The sequence below is a fragment of the Ascaphus truei genome, chromosome 17, assembly GCF_040206685.1.
Source record: "Ascaphus truei isolate aAscTru1 chromosome 17, aAscTru1.hap1, whole genome shotgun sequence".
Taxonomy (NCBI): domain Eukaryota; kingdom Metazoa; phylum Chordata; class Amphibia; order Anura; family Ascaphidae; genus Ascaphus; species Ascaphus truei.
The window spans coordinates 5,208,507-5,227,201 of record NC_134499.1 but is presented as its reverse complement, the minus strand read 5'-3'; the positions used below and the strand labels follow the sequence as shown (position 1 = coordinate 5,227,201).

Genomic DNA, 18,695 nt, shown 5'->3' with positions numbered 1-18,695 from the left:
TTTGCATGAAAGAGTAGGACATGTGTGCTATTTGGATTCTTGGGACCCAGGTGAATTTTCCTTCAGGATCAATTGTAGCACCGCAGGATAAGCCCGGGTCACTTTCCTCCACTTTACGGAGTTCAGTGGAACGGAACTTGCTACAGGTTTAAAAAACAAAACAAAAAAAAAAAACACAACACACACCTTCTGCCTGGGCATGCCACCCCTGTACTGCCTTAACACAGCAGTACCAAACAAGCCTGGTATCTGGAGATACCGAATCTGTTCTGTGTCAGGTCACAGAAGGCAAGTTGCGCTGTTCTGTGTATTCAGTTACACGTCTCGTCTGCCTTGCAACGTTTCAACTTCCTGTAAAAGTAAAGGAAGTGAACAGAAATTAAAACCACATTCTCAAAAGGTCGCTGAGCAAAATGATTAAGCTAGTACCACTGTTTTAACACTAACGGCAATAGCTTATTTTGCAAAGAATATATACTGTATATATTATACATATATTTAACTTTTTTCTTTTTTAATCAGTACATTTCTGTCTGTAGGTTTCACCTTACAATATTGCAATCTCCGTTTTAGAACACTATTTGCTTCTGATCAGCTTTATCGTCCCCGTTTCTACATCTTATACAAGACAAATGTCAGCAACAAGAAGGGTTGATTGCCAACGAAGCAACTTCAACCAGTTAACCCAGTCCTGTACAGCTGCTGGGTTACAAGTCAGCAGACCCTAAAAATAAATCTGCCACAAGAGGTTGATCGAGAACAAAATTACAACAAGTAAAGGGGCAATCGTGCAGACAATTAGGAACGGAAACATAGAATGACAGCAGAGACCCACTCAGCCCATTTCCCCATCTGTGATCAGGACATTGACCCATGCCAGAGGGGACTACCTGTCCATTAAGGGGTTAAGAGTATTTGCCAATTACACGCAGCATTGTTACATGGAGTAACAAGAAAGCCTTGATGCGTATATGATACTTGAGTGAATCTATGCCAGATGCATGAGAAACTTGATTACGTTTCAAACGAACACCAGGATAATTAAATACCTCACAGGCTGCTCTGCTTTACCATCATTTCATATACAAATTACCCTCAATGTTCTGTGCAACCTCTCTACACCTACAGGCAGATCAGCAAGATCTATAGACTATTGCATGGTGCAAGAATTTCCTTCTGCGTCAAACTGCAGATTTATACTGATGCAAAGAAAACAAATGCAAGAAACCTATACGAGGTGACTGAATGTTTATTACTGTATATTCCATTATAATATTGCACTGAGCAACTCCTCTCAACCGAGTAAATGAAAACACTATCTAGACTTAACAGGAGCAACGTACCTCAATGCAAAGGAACACACTCACGGTATCAACATAATAGCCGTTTTTGACCACAGGTACGCATCCCCTATGTTTATCTACACACCTAGCCAGCAAGTAAACATTAGGGTAGGGTCTTTTGAAGACTGCCACCCTATTTCAAGACGGTAACGAAGGAACCTAGTCCCAACTAAGGGAAATGCAGTTAATACACTGCTTAATATGGAATTAGATCGGAGTCTAAATATCAACCACCTTGTTAAGTGCTTTTTTTTGTCATTTAAAATATCTCTTGTTAAAGAATCAATTGCTGCAACCAGCAAGGGGTATTTATTGCACTGCAGGTAAGAACCTAAAGTATTTTAGTTGTTACTAAACATTTGGTAAAAGGTAAAGGGGGATTTCCAGGCATTCCGTGGAACAAGCGGATGGACAAAGAACCGTTCATCACCAAAAACAAACCCCACACGAAACAAGGTCTGTATCCAAGTTACAGTATTTGGGTCAGCACTAAATACTGCAGAGTTAACTCGTTAACTAAAGCACACGAAGTTTCTGAACCGGTCAAAGAGGGACTCGAGAATTGGGAGAAGAAAATGTGACAGAAACCCTCCACCACCCAGCAAATACAAATCCCACGTTGTGAGCAGTCACGTGTCTCAGACGGGGCCCAGACCTGCCCTTCCCCATTATCTCCGCATACAGCGCTTCCACTGCAGCCAGGGATTCTGGGAAATAACATGCAACATTAGACACCGAGTGCTCATTTGCATGCACTTACCCAGAATCCCTGGCGGCAGTGGAACCATTGTATGTCACTATAATGGGGGAAACGCAGGTCTGTGGCCCCGTCTGAGACACGTGAATGTGCTCACAAGTGGATTTTTATTTGGGGGATGGGGGGGGAACATAATAGGTGAGTCTAAGAGGCAAAAAGTTTTTTTTTTATTATATAGTGCGCGTGACGGATGACATCACCTGTCGCAACCCGCGAAAGCTGTATTTCGCTTTGCAGCGACGTCGCAAGCGACCTGGCCATTGATTGGTTCAGAGGCTGTCACATGTGGCGACAGCCTCTGAAAAAAAAATCAAATTTCACCGGCTTCAAAATTTTGCGCCGCGTAGCCGTCATTATAAGCGCATCCTAACGCCTCTCTGTTACTCTGAAATCCTAAAACTTAACCCCCAACAGCAATTTATTTAATAGTAAAATACTTTAAAGAGGCTGGTAAAGTGGTGTCGGCTTTTTTAAATAAAACAAATAATTCTACTGCCCAGAGTTTAAGTAAACCGGAAAAGGGCTTTGTTTTTGAAGGGGTGTGAACGTAAATTGGATTAACCTGAAACTATTTTTTTCCCCTCATGTTTCAGGTGTAAAAATTGAAGTGATATGTTTTAACACTGTCACTGAAAAGGGAGCATGCAATTCAGAATCACTAGTTTCAGGTATTCTATTGGGCAGGACTGCAAAACATTGCTTAGCAATTTTAGGTTGAGGTTTCATGTAAATCAGACTTTTTGGTTAAGGAACTCTATAATTATATTGTGAAATGCTGAAGAACCTCAACCGTCCCTAATAGAGCGTCTGAGATCAGATGAATTGTAAATTCTTCTGCATTTGTTACAATTTACAAATCAGAAAATTGCAGGGAAACCTTTAGGGGCGCCCGGGGAACCCAAGAGCTCCTAGGAACACCAGTTGAAAAAATAAAAATAAAACACACTGATGTAAATATTTACACTGCAGTGAGAAACTTGCAAAGAAATTAGATAATAGCAGCTAAAAAAACAAAACAAAAAAAAAAAAATTTAAAAAAAAAAAAGTTGGTTCACCATTAAACACCAAAAAAACAAACAAACAAAAAAACGCATCCTTACTAGACTAGTCTACGCTAAATAGAATCAAGAGGCATGTGCAACCGTCACCATTTATCTGCCATTCCAATCAGTTACCGGGCAAACCGTTGCCTGCAATATACAAAGCGAACAGAGTGCGTCTCTCCTGCTCCACAGAACGATACTTATCGGCAAAACAATAGCTTCATTTTAAAAAGGCCGTTAGAAAAAGCTACACCTGCATTCAAACCCCAAGACAAATGGAAAATGGGGCTCTCTGATAAATAATTGAGCCTGTTGGACGGAAAAAAGTGCAATATTCCCTCAAGGAACCAAAAATCCTTCAAACGAAGACTTGTTTTTAACAAGCAGTGTTACTGGAGCACTTTGAAACGCTCAGGATGATGCACTGACGGGAAAGAGCTATTTAACCCCTTTCTGTTAAGAGGCAAAAATGATCTGCATTTTATGCTGGGTAATCTCCATAAATCGGTGTTGAGTGAAAAGGTTACCCTCAATATTTTACTGCGTACAGTTGGTTTATGTGTTAACATGGCAAATTATTTTAGAGGACGAGTTATAAAATATCAAAGAAAACCATAAAATTAACCAGACTGCTCCCTTGCATTTTTTTTTTTTACTAGTTCAAACTGAGCATTCAGGAAATGGTATAGATAGAATCTAAAGGACCTCAAACATTATAGGTGGTAGCCAAGATGGTGTTAGTCGTGGGATCTTGGCACTGAAACAATGGGATGGGATGAACCTGCACAATTTCAGCTCAAGTCTCAGCAAGACACCCACCGGAAGGACAGAGGAATTAAACACTAAATGAACACTATGCCTTTTACCCATCCCCCAAGGCTGAAGAATAATCTGCACCCATTAAATCACCTTAGGAGCAAGCTTGTAACGCAGCACTGGGACGCACAACAAGTCATTTCACTGCACTATTCGGCAAACCTAAACGGCAAACAGTTATATCTTCCCGTACATTTCCACAACCATTTCCTTCACGGTCAGTTTTTTCCTTACACAAAATAAAGGTTTCTTTCCCTTTACTTTGCCGTTGGGACCCTGTTCTATTTTTTGCCACCTTACTAACGTTTTCAAAGTTTTGTCGAGTTTGTAACCCACCAGTGTTGGGCGGGCCAGCAAAGTAATGCGGCGGAGAATAGACAAAGCAAAAAAAAAAAACAGGCACCGAACTGGCTTAAGTCCACGCTGTAGGTCTCTCTCTTGGGCCTCTAAGTCTCACAACACCCCTTCAAAGAAAATACAAACTGAAATAAAACTCTGGGGGGAGCACGACAGGGTCCTGCTGTTATTCCCCGACACATTTTATATTTAATTAAGCTCTTCAATGGTAATGATGAAAAACCGATGTGTTATCCCCTTCAAAGTCCCTCTTCGGCAGCACCAGGGTTAAATACTTTCACTCTGTATATCAGGCAACAAATTGCATTCACTATATATTCAACTTACTGCTGCTAAAGAATTGCAGAGAAGTCAATCTGTGGCTATGGGTTGAGAAAGGCATCACAGACCCTATTAAATAAGGTAACCACCTTACCCTCTCACTGATATCTTACCACTCGCTCCAATCCCTTCACCCCCACACCCCTATTTGAAAGATAGGACAGAGAAGTTAGCACCAGTGAATTCTGTAACATAAACAGTGGCCTCAAATGCATTATGCTAATGCAGATATTACAAAACTCTATGCCTCTCTCTCTCTGTATTTTAGTATTTAAAGGTGCATCCACTCTTACAAACTGAAGTCTACTACACTTTTTTGGCAGACATACTTTGTGCCTGAAGGTATCAGTTCTACAATACATGTTATTTTTATCTTAATTCTAGGGGCCAATACTGAGGGTTCTATTTTGTGAATCACATTTAAGATGGCAGCATCAATTCTTTTTCTTCACACCATCATTATCACTCATTTTGGTATCTCAACTAGGACACGTTTGTGCAGATCAGCGGTGAGCAAATGGTGGCCACATGAATCAATAAGTGGTCCATGTTCTGTGTAACATTTCATGTTATGACTTCTAATGCTGGCCGTTTTGTACGGAAATGTTAAACATTCGCTTTGTATTTTAAAATAAAGGGTTTCGACTTCGTTATAAGTCAGTTCAAATTGAAATCATTGCACCCCAGCGCATGCAAACACTGGTTGCAATATTTTGAGATTTGAGTCACTAATTTAGGTTATGTTCGGTTAGGTTTGACAGATGTTAACCTGTTCTGCAAGTTAAATATCGATTCTTCCCATCCGCTTTCTGCTGTACGGTTTACTAAACTACTTGCAGCAAAATAGAAAAGTGAATAAAAACCTTAATTGTTATTTTCACCTTTAAAAGAGCCTCGACATGAAATCTCTTTTACCTTTTTTTTTTGACATTCAAAAATTATGTTGGGTAGAAACATTTGGCTGCCAGTCTCTGTTTGCAGTTGTAAGAAAATAAAAAATAAAATAAACACCAAATAAGGGTATTTTGAGAGAACTATATTTGAGAGGCCTGGATTTACCAAGCAGTGTTATTCCATAAGACACCTTACAGTTCATTTAAGTGAATAAGTCCCAAGGAGTCTTATAGCATAGCACCGCTTTGCCTAAATGCTTGTAATGTGGAGTGCTGTGTAGCATAGGTTCATTAGAGTGAATGCACCTCAAAACTTCTAACCCCCCCCCACCCCTCATATACACCCCCTTATTTTGCAGCAGCCACTTTCTCGAAGTCTTGGGCGTTGCAGAACTCCTTTATGGTGACCGTCAGAAGGTTGCTGGTAACATCGGTCACTACCACGTTGGAGCAGGGCGACATGTCTGGGCGCCAGTCTCCGGCCTCATCGGGGTCAGACTCCTCGGGTTCCCCCTGCCCCCGCTTGCTGGCGGACGACTCGGGCGGGATGGAGAGATCCAATGCCTCAGACTCCCGCCAGTCAGGAACAGCCGGGCTGAGGGTCTCCGGCAGCAGCTTTGGGGGCCGGTCGTCGGAAGGTGCCGGTGATGGGCACCCGGAGGTACTGGAGCTGTCGTCGGCCAGGCCTTGGCGGGTTCCCTCTGCCTTGGCACCATCGGGAGCCCGGAGGGCCTGCTTGTTGTAGAGGGAGAAGGCTCCGTACTTCAGGTGGCGAATCTGTGTGCGCAGCAGGCTCTCGCTGTACTTCTTGCTTTTCCCGATCACCCTATTCCTGGACGGGATTTTGGGGCGCCCCAGAGGAGGCTTCCCCCCTTTGTCGATCACCTTTAGGTTCAGGATGATGCGATTGCGCTTCGGCTCGCGAGGCTTTGCCTTGCGGTTGATGATGCGCACCGTCTCGGAGAAGGGGGACGTTGGGGGGCGCAGGCTGCAGCCCGCTCCAGATGGGGCACAGGGGTCCGGACGGGGGAGGGGACGGCGGGACATGCTGTGACAGCGACGGATATCCTTCTTCAGGCGGTGCACGGCCGCACTGGAGTGGAGCTTTGGGGAGATGCTGGATCCCGGCTTGACTGCAAAGTGGACGTCACTGAGACGGAGAGCTTCAGCCTGGGCTCGGGCCTGTAGAAGGGGACATTACACAAACATGTTGCTATACAGATAAGGTCTGTCTCACAGCCCTTTAGTGGGTACATTCACCAGAAACATACCCATATTTAAAATAATTCACCGTTTGCAGCCAGTTAGCTTATTTGTACTGTGGGAAACCAATATCTTTTTTCCCTTAACCTACACTTTTAGATGTCTGGCTGATGTAGAAAGGTGTGGGTGGACAACTCGCCAGATTCCAAAAACAGTTATCAGGTTTAAAAAAAAAATATTACAAAATATTGATTTGCTAGTCACAGATGTCCATCATCACTAGCATTAGTTCATGTTTTTTTTTTTTTTTAAATGTGGTTCTTAAAACCGCCCTTCACCCTAGAGAAAAGAAAAAAAAAAATGTTAAAAAAAAAGGCAGTCTTCAATTACCTTTAAGAGGAACGTTTTTGGCTTTGGGCCCCGTTTCTTCGGTCCATAGATTTCCTGCTCTCTCTCCCTGTGCCAAGAAAAGTGAAACATTTTTTTTTTTTAAATAAAATAGAGGCGATGGGTAAAGCATGCAACGAGACTTCTTACACCAGTTCATCGCAACATTTATCAGACAGAGGAACAGCTGTGCATACAACACTGAGATCTAGATACAGATGTAGCCCGGCAACTTTTGTCATGGCTCTGGGGAAGCAGCGGCTAATTCATTACCTGCTCCCGGCATCTTTCCCCCGCGGTTAGGGTTTGCCGCTGCCTTTTTCCCCTGGCAAACCCGGCCGCAGGGAAAGTAAGCTGGCTACATCTGTAGCTAGACAGGTCTATGATCACAGGTACATGAGTGAAACACATTGTGCAATGGACAAAGACAGGTGAGTGAGGGGCTTGTGCTAGAGAGGGAGAGATTGTGGAGGCAGCACGGAAACTTTCTTACTTCTGCTCAAAAGCCACAATGAGGCGAGAGTCCAAAATGTTCTCCTCTGGCTCCCAAGTGCTGTACCTACAATGGATAGAAGGTACACCTGCATATCAGCCACAATCCAGAAGCAGCAAAATGAAAATTATTACTCTTTACTTGTAAAAAGCCAACATATGCCGCACCATGGTACAAAGGGGGTACAGAGTGACAATTACATAAACTGAATGACATACAAGCATAGATACAGATAGTTCTATTTGGATCAGAACGATTCCAGTCTATTGAAAGCCCAAAAAAAGTATTCATTCTGAGGATCGGCAGTGACATGTCGGAGGTGGACTGAGAACGCTATGAGGAAGCGAGCTTCGAGTAGCACGGAGAACAGACACTTTTACATAGCATCTCAGGGATTCCAGCCAGGGCTACCACAAGGAGGGATTTTGTTTGCTCTGATCAAAGCACAAGAGACCAGGGAATCCATGAGTGCGATGGATGTTTTAAATGACATTTGTAGCAGTATCACTGTTATTATTGTAGATTCTGTTTCCCAGCATTTTGGACACAATGTCCTTGTAGTTCATTAGGTTCAAGCTAATCGTGACCAAGCACTACAGAAAGTGACATCCCACTCATCTCCCCGAGTACTGATGTGAGTGTTCAGGACCAGTCTAGTATAGGAGCACTGGGAGGTCTCAAGGGGTTATACGCCAATCTTGATCTTGTAATACTCTGCTTTGAATGATCCCCATGACATTATTTTATTATATTATCCATTCCACTATTCCCCTTTATATTGTGGTGGGCATGGTTTACCATCACTTTTCTTTATATTTCTTGATTGAATCAAGAGTCACTATGTGAGCTGGTGAGGAAAGTCAGAGGATTTGTATCCTAATGATAGTATTTTACACTACTTCTATTTTTGTGCACTTTCATCTGAGACCAGTGCCAACCAAAGAGGACTATTGTTTAAAATCTGTTGGAAGGATTTGGACAATTCGGGAGTCCTCCAAGCCTCTTTTTTCTAAAGATTTATCTGTTATTGTTAATAACTTTACTGTGTGTAAATTCACGCTTTTCATAGAGTGTAATTAGTTGTGGATTAGCACTGGAATGTGTGTATTGTCCTAGTCACAGATACAGATAGCAATAAGGGCCCTGCTCATGAGAGCTTGCAATCTAGAAGGAATAAGGGGCAATGTTGAAACAAAAAGGTAAAGTGGCTGCTTATTGTGGAACGGAGTACGCCTCAGGATGGAGTATGGTCCAGCTGCCCCACTGGTTCCATTAAGGTTTGGAGGGTGTGGATGTTATCATGCAACAAAAAGGCAGAGTATAGAATTGGAGGTTATTGTGGAAGCTGACCAAATAAATATGGGATCATACTTCTCAAATTTTACATTTTCCTGTTCGTATACCTAAAAAACAACCGCGATAGAGACAAGTAAATGATCCTGGTTAAATGCCAGAGCTCTTAGAGAGGCCTAAAACACATTGCAAAGCAAGGGGCGACAGACCTCTCTGTCAGCAAAGGGGCACCTCCTCCCCCATTGGTGCAGAGAGAACAGATCTTACCCTCTGTGGCAGTGAAAGGGACAAGAAACATGGAGATGTTATCGATTAGAGGTAGCACAGGTACATATATAGCATACATATGTCTTAGTACAGCTTTGAGCATACTGTCGCATATTCACTAGTTCTTTGCTTTGGAAAAGGTACATAAGTTATCTGAAGTTTGCAAATAGAATTTCTCTGATGAGCCAGGAAATCTTAGCAGAGCAGGTTTTCACACCTTTTGCCGAAGAGCATGAGCTAACGATAAATGGCACAGATGTGAGACCGCAGACATCCTGTGATTAATTTGCTACGCAGGTAGAAATAAGTTAGGAAACTTTGCTAGTTTTTGGGTTATTTCCCTTGTTTCCACAAAGAATAATGACGTATGACAAGGGCAATAAAAGGTTAGCATTAGGCCAAGTTAGATCAGAACCGAGTGGCGAGCCACATGAGACGAGACCTACCGAGACTTGCATGACATATCGTAATACCTAGTTGGTTTGTGAGTATGACGGCATACTGAATAAATAACCTCTGCATAGATAGATACAAGTATTGGATTGTTAGCATCTTTGCTTATTGTTTCTTATTATCATGTTGTATCTCAATAAACATGAGTCTTATCTTATACAAACTCTGAGTGATCTCTCTTAACAATATCCTCACAATACCCTAACATAAAAGGGTGTGAGGCCATTTTTCTGCAGGATAAGAAGTTGCGATACAGTGCTTCTGCTTAGAGCAGAAAATAACATATTGCAAGACGTTACCTGGGAGAAGAGGGTATGGCATTATGATCCCATGATAGAGACAATAACAAAAATCAGATCTCTGTATTGCGGATTTTGTCAACGTCAGTAACCAAGCAGAAACTTATCCGAGTGACAAAATAAAACCCTTTAGCTGCTGTAAAAAAAAAAATGTTACAGGAAGTAACCACCATAGTGTTATCTTAATAAAATATATACAAATATTACATTTAATGCAACTGGCAGGTTAATTGTCTCTGCAGCAGTTTATCGAGTGCCAGCTATTTGGCTTCTAATATAGTATAGAAGTAACCAGTTAGCAGACATTTCTACTTTACAATCAGGGCTATTTTTTGTGCACAATACACAGAATTTTGTTGCACTTTGAAATGCATTATGTTTCTTTGAACAAATAATGGAGAAAAACCATATGAAATTTTTGAAAAGAATGATAGGAAGTGAAGCACTTACTTGATGGCCCAGCCTTTCCATTTAACCAGATATTCAATGCGTCCCTGAAAAACAGAAATGCACAGATCCCTTATTCAATATGTTGTAAAGCAGTCTCACACCTACCCGCCTTAGAAAAATCGGGTCCATTCCCAAGCCAAGGGGAACACGACTTCATACAGTAGCTTGTTGAACATAGGCCAAAGACATGTGCAATGCAGCATTCACTTTGTATGTACTTATTTTTAACAATCATAATGTATACAGCAATTCCCCAGAAATCAATCGGTGGCTCTGCGTTTTCAAAAATATCTATTGTGGTGACGTTGCCTCTTTATTTATATTCTGAAGCCTGCCAGAGTTTCATTACATTTCTTGGGATTGCAAAGTCTAACATTTCTGCTTATAAGGAGTTACGGCCGTGCTGGGCGCTGAAGGGAGGATGTTCAAAACACATCTTCTACACACTTGGAAAACAAACAAGACCACAAGATTATTTTGAATGTCCATGATTAACGTCCAAGTAAATGCTTTGTAAAAAATCAGGATTTATTTATCTTTTAATGCTAGGCTGACAGACCCCACACCTCCCCAAAAAAGTGTGCTAAAAATGGAAGAGTTGCTCGGAAGGAGGAAACTACTGAACCAATGTGGGGGGGTTTGAGAATCCCATCTATAAAAAAGTTTCAGTACATAGTTGAGAGGTGTAGGAGCGGAGGAAATTTGTTAGAAATCTTTTTCCGTCTTCAGAAAGGAAAAAAAATAAAAAAATAAAAATCAGTGTGCCATCCACTGATTACATTTGAAATGAAATGCTGCAATTCTCAGCTTTCCGGTGTTTTTCTCCAAAAGTGCACTTCTAATATAGCAGTCATGCTAGGTTTAATTTACACATAAAACATACATATTGAGAGAGCAATCAGCATGTATCCATTGTTACACAAAACTGCCAGCTATGGATATACTCGACGTTATATAAAATGTAGAACAGATCAGCTTTGGATTTACGATTGCTTTGCATGAAAAACAGCAGAAATTAAATCTGACGTAGTAGGACCATCGATCCATGTTTTCCCTGTCTCCAGTAAACAAAACACACTACCTGCAGACCGGTAAGATACACAAGAAAACAAATGGCTTTAACAAAAACGTTCGCTTTGACAATTTAGGACCCTCCAAAAGTAAAATGAACAAACTTCAATACAAAGCAGAGGTTGAACCTCCCCCGAAACCTAAAGATTAACTCCTACTATGTTAGTATCTTTCCCCTTGAGCCTGTCTGGCTCTATCTATTAACCACCCAGTGTCCAATGAAGTAGTCACCACATCACGCGTTCACACGATCAGCGACGTTGCATTCGTGATTGATCAGGCGAGTGGTTACGCGATTGGCAAGTGCTGAAAAGGGCTGTGGCACTTCGGTGCCACGGCACCTCCAGCACGCAATTGGTTAAATACCACCCCATGTGATTAATCCAACGTCTAAGGCTACCATGGTAACCTTTACACTGGGCTCTAGTGAGAGCTCCATTTTAACCTACCGGACCATTTAATATTTCCTAAACGGAGTATGTGATTGAAAAATAAACCGCTTTGGAAAGGGCGGGGAAAAAGGGAGATGATTTCAGACTGCTGCTCTAAGGTCCAGAAAATGGGATTACTCTGTAGATTGGAGCCATTTTACTTCTTTTTTCCCTTTGAAGTTTCAGCATCATCAAATACAGAATATTTTTACTATCATTTTAAAATCCCCCTTTATACGAGAAAAGATACATGTAACTTCAACATGCATCACCCGCACCAGATGGGTCAACGTTAGCATTAAACTTATTTTTAATGCAAACAGTTAAAATACAAACCCATTAGCTTTGCTGTTCCAGAAAAATTGGATGAGATCAGATCAATAATTGATGTCTTCGCACATAGGTTAGCAGTATTTATATGCAAATTAAAGCAAAACCATGAAAACGGGGAAATCGACAATTTGGCTGCACAATGCAAAGCAAGTCACATAACGGACGTCAGTAAAACCACTTCACAATGGCAAAGAAAAATGGATGGTGTGAAAAATGCAGGTTAGAACAAAAAAAATAAACTATATTACAAAACTAAATCATATCTGAAATGCAAAATAGTCACTGTCAATTGTTCTAGCGGATTAAGACATCAAAAAATAGGTACACTCACTATAATATAAATAGAACCCAAAACATGTACGTAAATTAGAACATTTAAAATCCTTTAAAAACAGACAAAGAGTCAGTTGTGTATACAAGAGGAATAGCAAAACCAGGAACAGGATGCTATTTACAGAAACACAGTTGGAAATGTTTTGAGAAAAAGCAGGTTTCCTGAGACAACGCAGCATCAACATTTATATTAATACACAACAACATAATCCTTGTTTAAATAAAAGGATCTTATCTTAAAACCATATGACATCAACGCAAACTGCATGTGATCTCTACAAGCTGCGGCGACACCGGATTTTAGATCTTAAAACTGTACTGTCAACAGTCAAAAGGAATCTGAATTTATATTTATGAACCCTTCTGGAAACTGTTAAGCATCATTATATTGACAAAGAGAAAGGCCGAGAAGCAAAGGTACTTTACATGAAGTAAAAGCATGTACTGTACCATTTTAGATCATTTTTAAACCACTTTACGAACACCATTTACACAGCCGGGTTCAAATCTTAAAAAAACAAATATTATTAAACCAGATGCCTGTGCTAAAGGAGAAAAAAAAATCCAATTAATTATGATCGCACAGGAGCCAAGACGCTTGGTATTTCCAAAACATCCACATTTTAACATAATGATGCAAAAAAAAAAAAAGGGGCAGGTGAGGAACCGACCTTCATGTCGGCGTGAAGACATCGAAGCAATTATCAAGATACCAGATATAAACATCACAATCCCAACACACCCGCAGGTTATCGGAAAACACTTGACAATGTGGCTTTGTTTCAGTTCACACCTCCGTCATGGAAACGGCAGTGACGTGTGTGTTTGCAGTTTTCAGCCCCATTGGCGTAGATTCAGTGTCACTTTAATACACGACTCCTCAGAATTAATATAAATAGTTTTTCAATCAGGTTTAAATATAATACAAGCTACATTTCAGCCTCGTCGGTGACGATCACAATAAATCAGTAGGTCCCATCCCTATTTGCTGCCGGTGTCACCATGCAACCGTAGGCTGCGCTTCTAGTGCCGTCGACAGCGACGTCACATCAAAACAAATGCTTTGCCGCCGTAGCGAGTGCTTATAGTAAGCGCGAAGCGACGGCTTGCACACGATCGCTGGAAGTCATCTCAATTTGATTTTTCCAGCGACCGCAGACTGACGTTGCCGTCGCGTCGCCGGTACTATACGCGTTGCCTTACTGCTCTCATGCCACCGCTTTCTATACAAGAGAAATGCCAAATAAACCATTTTACCAATGTCCTTTCCTGACTGCAATTTCACCTGCAAGGAGTCTATTTCCGTTGTTGCAATTCAGCTGAACATGTAAATAAAATCTAAAATAGAGGTCTTACGTCGTCATTTTTGGTGACATCCCCGGGCTCACGGTTCAGAACCACGACACTAAACGCTATAAAACCGGAGTGCCGTGCGCGTATACATTCAGCGTGGTCGTTACTAAAAAAAGAGCATCTCTGGCAGATGCAAGAATCTCCTTAATAAATTAAGCACTACAGTCAATCAGCTTTGCACACTTGACCCTCTTTTTCTGAGCTACGCGACGCCCCGTCACAGCTAAAGGGTTAAAACTGGTCCGGATAGCAACCTCATAGGGAGACGGCACATAGTATCTGTTTATTCAGGTAAATTAAACAGTTCATATCCCGGAAACTGGACCTTGGTCACCCAGCGCCGACTAACCATGAGCAAGCATCGTTACAGCAGTGCCTGCCGTGTGTGAGGGTGTCCTCATAAGGGGTTGCTGACCCAATTTGCACCACCCCACATTAGGCTCGAAGGACCTCCGTCCCTACTCCCCCTTCCCAACACCTTTCCCATGTATTCAGTGCGAAAATTTAACCCATGAAGTGCAGAGCTGCCATTTGGTAACCTGGGCGAGTAGGAAGCGGTTCTGGTGTACTGCAAATACGAAATCTACCCAGGAGGCATTGATTGGGGGTGGGGGGGGGGGGGGGGGGGGGGGGGGGAGAAAGGGGGGGTTTAGTGGTGCATTGCAGAAGGAAAATTGCATTTGTTAACCCATCCTTCCTTATACGGGCATTTAATGATGTCAGTGTGATGTGGATGCACCATTAAAAATAATAACAGTTTATTTATATATAAAAGTGGGGATAACCCTGGGGTTTGGGGGGGGAGGGGGCTTTAACCATAAACTCTCTTCCATACTGGGGTGCCATGACGTCGTAAGCAGCAGGGTGCCGTTTCAAACCGAGGAAGCAGCAGATGGGAATGATGTAAGCAACAGCAAAATGTCAGAGGCATAGGAGAATACATGAGAGTTTTCTGCATTGAAGACAGCAACATGGCAGAAAGGGTTAAAGGGATCTGTATCGCAGGGGAGGGGGGAAACCTGCAAGCCTTACCCTTGCGATACTGAAGGGGGTTAACTTATAACCCAGGGGGTACTGAGAGCAGATCGGAATCAGCAGGGTGAGGAAGGGTTAACATTATGTAGGGATTGGGGAGGTATGGTTCTCCCCAGCATTATTAACCCATTGGCTCCCAACTCCCAGGTGCAATGCCAATGATAAGCCAACACGGGGTTAACTAGATTTGGGGGGGGGGGTCTCAGGGTGGGGGGGAAAGGGTTCCGGGTGGGGGGGGGGGCGGGGGCTCAGCGCTGCCGCAGAGGGGAACCGGATCTCTCTCTGGGACCCCCGCTCCGGCAGCTCACCAGGGGTTAACGCTGGGCAGACCCCGCGCCATTGCGCTGCAGGGGCCTGCGCGGCTCCGAGGTAAACAAGGACCCGGGGGAGGCGGCGGGGAGTACGTCAACCTCCGTGTCCGTCCTCCCCTCCCCCCACTATCTCCCGGGGGCGGTATAACGGACTCACCTTCCGAATACGCCGCTTGATGATGGACTCAGCGGCGAAGACCCGCTCCCCTACTGCAGACAGCTCCATGTTCAGCGCGAGCCCGGCGAACAGCACGCAGGCCCCGCCCTCCCCACAGTCGCTGTCACTGAGGCTCGGACTCCGCCCACCGCCACTGTCATTGGTTGAAACCCCCTGTCAATCCACCGTGCATCCCGCCTCCTCAAATGTCAATCCGCAGTAGCCACGCCTCTTCTACTGTCAACCCCGCTCCTTCTCATCTCCCGTCCTCTTCTACCACGCGCAAATTGCCTGTGAACCCGTCCTTTTTTCACTTAATCCCTCCCACCGCTCCATCCTCTAACTCCGCCTCCCTCGCTTAGTGGCGAAGGTGTCATTGCGAGGCGCGCGTTAAGCTCGCGCTCCCTCCCCACCACCCCCCCTCTCTCTCTCTCTGCGCGCGCCTCCTTTGGCGGGAAGCGCGCGCGCTCTGCCTCCTGCTCTTCCATTTGAAACCCCCTACTAAATGAATATATCAAATCGCAGCACTTTAACTGGGGCTTTTTAATGCCATGTAAGCAGCTTCCACTGGACCTATTAAAATGTGCACTACATTTACTCTGAATAACATTGTTCATTAATGTAAACTTTAATTTGCTTAACCGTAGCCTTTACAATATGTGTCCCCCACTATATTAAATTGTATTTTAAAAGTCCGGTCTCATGTAGTTTATTATATATATATATATCTACAAAAAACAAACAAAAAACAGGCGCACTCATAGCGTAATAAAGTTTACAACATTTATATGGAGTAGGATAGGTAAAAATGCACACTCACAAACATAACGAGTAATAAAGCATTCATGAGTTATACTCAATCGCCAGCCAGGAAACAGGATATCAGCAGCTCCAATACAACCGTCTAGTGTGGAGAAAAACCAGCAGCACTGCAATTTCCCTCCGTCTACCGGAGCAGGCAGGAGGTGTCTCTCTAATCCAAGCCCTTCGTCACAGTAGTAAGCCTCTGGTAGCGATCTCTCGAGGTTTGTTGACGTCACTGGGCTCCTCCAGACAGACTGCGACGGTCTCCGCAGGAAAACATGGTGTATGGCGGCGTTTGGTAACGAATACCAAAAAATTATATAGTCCCGAGGTGAAGTGGCATACAATGAATAAAACTGGATAATATTGTATCACAAAACACTCCCTGTTGCTTCTCTAAGATCATTGCTGATATCTTTCCTCCTAGGCATTGTGTTAACACACACACCTGAATGCTCCAGACCAGCAAACTGCTAAAACTTCGGCTTTTATTGAGGTGGTCACACTTCTGATGATCAATTAAGGGCATTTGATTAGCAGCACCTGTCTGCTACTTAGCATCTTAATTCCTATGGAAGCAATAAGGGTGTACTTAGTTTTTCATACATGGCTTCTCCATTTTGGCTTTATTTTTGTTAAATAAATCATGACACGGTGTAATATGTCATGTATTGTTGTTCACCTGAGGTTGTATTTACCTTATTTTTAGACCTGCTAAGGAACAGATGATTGTTATTATTTCCTGATACTGTATGTAAAACCATACAATTCAAAAAGGGTGTACTTTCTTTTTCACACAACTGTATATATCTCTTGAAAAAAGGGTAATTTAGTTTAACCCTTTGGCCAAAGCATTTTAAGCCTGCGAGCTACTTCAAGGCATGGCCAAATATTGCAGGGCCTAACTAACTGATTAAAATTCTTATTTATCTCTATAGTTAGTGGAAGAATTATCGCATTGGATCTGTCACAACCAACTGCATGAAAGGACTGCTTACATAGAAAGTAGGGAGGGGCGAGCTTAAACTGATCTGTGTGTTTGATTTGAAGTGCTGGTTGTTTAAAGTGTGTGCAGTTAGAACCAGAAGCAGTTTGAACAAGGAAGCGGTTAAACAAGGTTTAGTATATTGAAATACAGTTTACAGTTAGTACTTCTAAACTTCATAGTTGCTAGAATGAACAGGATTGAAAATGCCACTCAATGCACATCTTGCCACATGTATGTGCACTTGGAGCAGCTGTTCCAAGGAGCATACCGCTGTGAGAAGTGTGAGCGGGTGGTCTCTTTAGAGTCAGAGATTGCTTATCTGAAGAGGCAACTTGCAATATTGAGGGACATTGGCAATCTTGAAAGGGGTTTAGAGCTCACTGAGCAGGCCCTTGCTTCGACTAGTGGTGCAGATGGTGACGCTGTTAGTGAGGAGCAGGTAGGTAGCTTAGTTGCTTTTAGTGAGGAGCAGGTAGGAAGCTGGGTAACAGTTAGAAGGGGAAGCAGGGGCAATAGGGAGAGGCAGGTCGTTTCTGAGCTGACACATCCCAATAGATTTGACGTGTTGAGTGAAGATACTGGGAATGTCGGGATAGAAATGGCAAGGTTGGGGAGACTAATTCCTCTAGCAGTCAGGGGAATAGTTCCTCCAGCACAGTGGGGACTCAGGATGCTCAGATTGTGGTGATAGTGGACTCCATTATTAGGAAGGTAGATAGGGCAATCTGTTGCCGTGACCGCATGAACCGAACAGTTTGTTGTCTCCCGGGTGCTCGGGATCAGCACATTGTGGATCGGGTAGACAGACTGTTGGGGGGGCTGGGATTGACCCGGCGGTCTTGGTACACGTTGGCACCAATGACAAAGTTAGAGAAAGATGGAGGGTCCTAAAAAATGATTACATGGATCTAGGCCAAAAGCTTAAGGCAAGGACCTCCAAGGTAGTATTTTCTGAAATACTACCAGTGCCATGCGCTACCGCAGGGAGACAGTCAGAGATCAGGGAGGTTAATGCATGGCTAAGAAAGTGGTGCAGGAAGGAGGGGTTTGGGTTTTTAGAGCACTGGGACTCCTTTTCTGAGAGGTGCCAATTATATTCTAGGGACGGGAAAAACAGGACAGGGAGTCCAATATTGGTGCAACAGAGAAAATCCAGAGATATAGCAAATCTCATAACATTAGGAACATCGGATTCATAATTTCAAAGCTTGTGTACAACTTCTTCAGTCACTTGACAATATTGCCATCCCATTTAAAGTTCATAAGCACATGACTGTCAATCTGGCTTAAATCTTAGAGTGGGATTTATAGAGTAATGGGGGGACACAAAACCAAAACCTTTGACAAAGGGCTTTGCCCGAAACACGTCAGAGTGGGTGGTTGGTGTTTGTTCTATGGTGTCTCCCCCCCTATTTTGATCATTAAATGAGTTTTTTAACCTATGGTATGCTGGTTCCTGCTGTTTTGTCTCTGGGTTGTGCTCCACTTTCCTCCCTAGAGGTTT

General features: G+C 43.0%; 1 protein-coding gene across 2 annotated transcripts; it reads right to left on the bottom strand.

Annotated features, from left to right (window-relative positions):
• Positions 1 to 3,139: 3,139 nt before the first annotated feature.
• CBX6 (chromobox 6) lies at positions 3,140 to 15,541 on the bottom strand. Of its 2 annotated transcripts, none has more exons than XM_075573764.1 (5): positions 15,400 to 15,541; positions 10,376 to 10,419; positions 7,614 to 7,679; positions 7,124 to 7,196; positions 3,140 to 6,712 (listed from the first exon to the last, which is right to left on the bottom strand). In XM_075573764.1, exons 1-5 carry the CDS (start codon positions 15,466 to 15,468, stop codon positions 5,879 to 5,881), a joined length of 1,086 nt encoding a protein of 361 aa, XP_075429879.1. In that variant the 5' UTR covers positions 15,469 to 15,541; the 3' UTR covers positions 3,140 to 5,878. The 2 variants fall into 2 exon arrangements, with proteins under 2 accessions (XP_075429879.1, XP_075429880.1); XM_075573765.1 differs by having other exon boundaries at positions 7,124 to 7,190.
• Between the last annotated feature and the right edge of the window lie 3,154 nt (positions 15,542 to 18,695).

What these genes read in the sequence shown, in the direction of transcription:
- CBX6 (XM_075573764.1), bottom strand. Translation starts at nt 15,468, where the DNA reads ATGGAGCTGTCTGCAGTAGGGGAGCGGGTCTTCGCCGCTGAGTCCATC. An exon ending in TCAAGCGGCGTATTCGGAAG is followed by an intron (nt 10,420 to 15,399) that starts GTGAGTCCGTTA and finishes TCTGTTTTTCAG; the next exon opens with GGACGCATTGAATATCTGGT. An exon ending in TGGAAAGGCTGGGCCATCAA is followed by an intron (nt 7,680 to 10,375) that starts GTAAGTGCTTCA and finishes TATCCATTGTAG; the next exon opens with GTACAGCACTTGGGAGCCAG.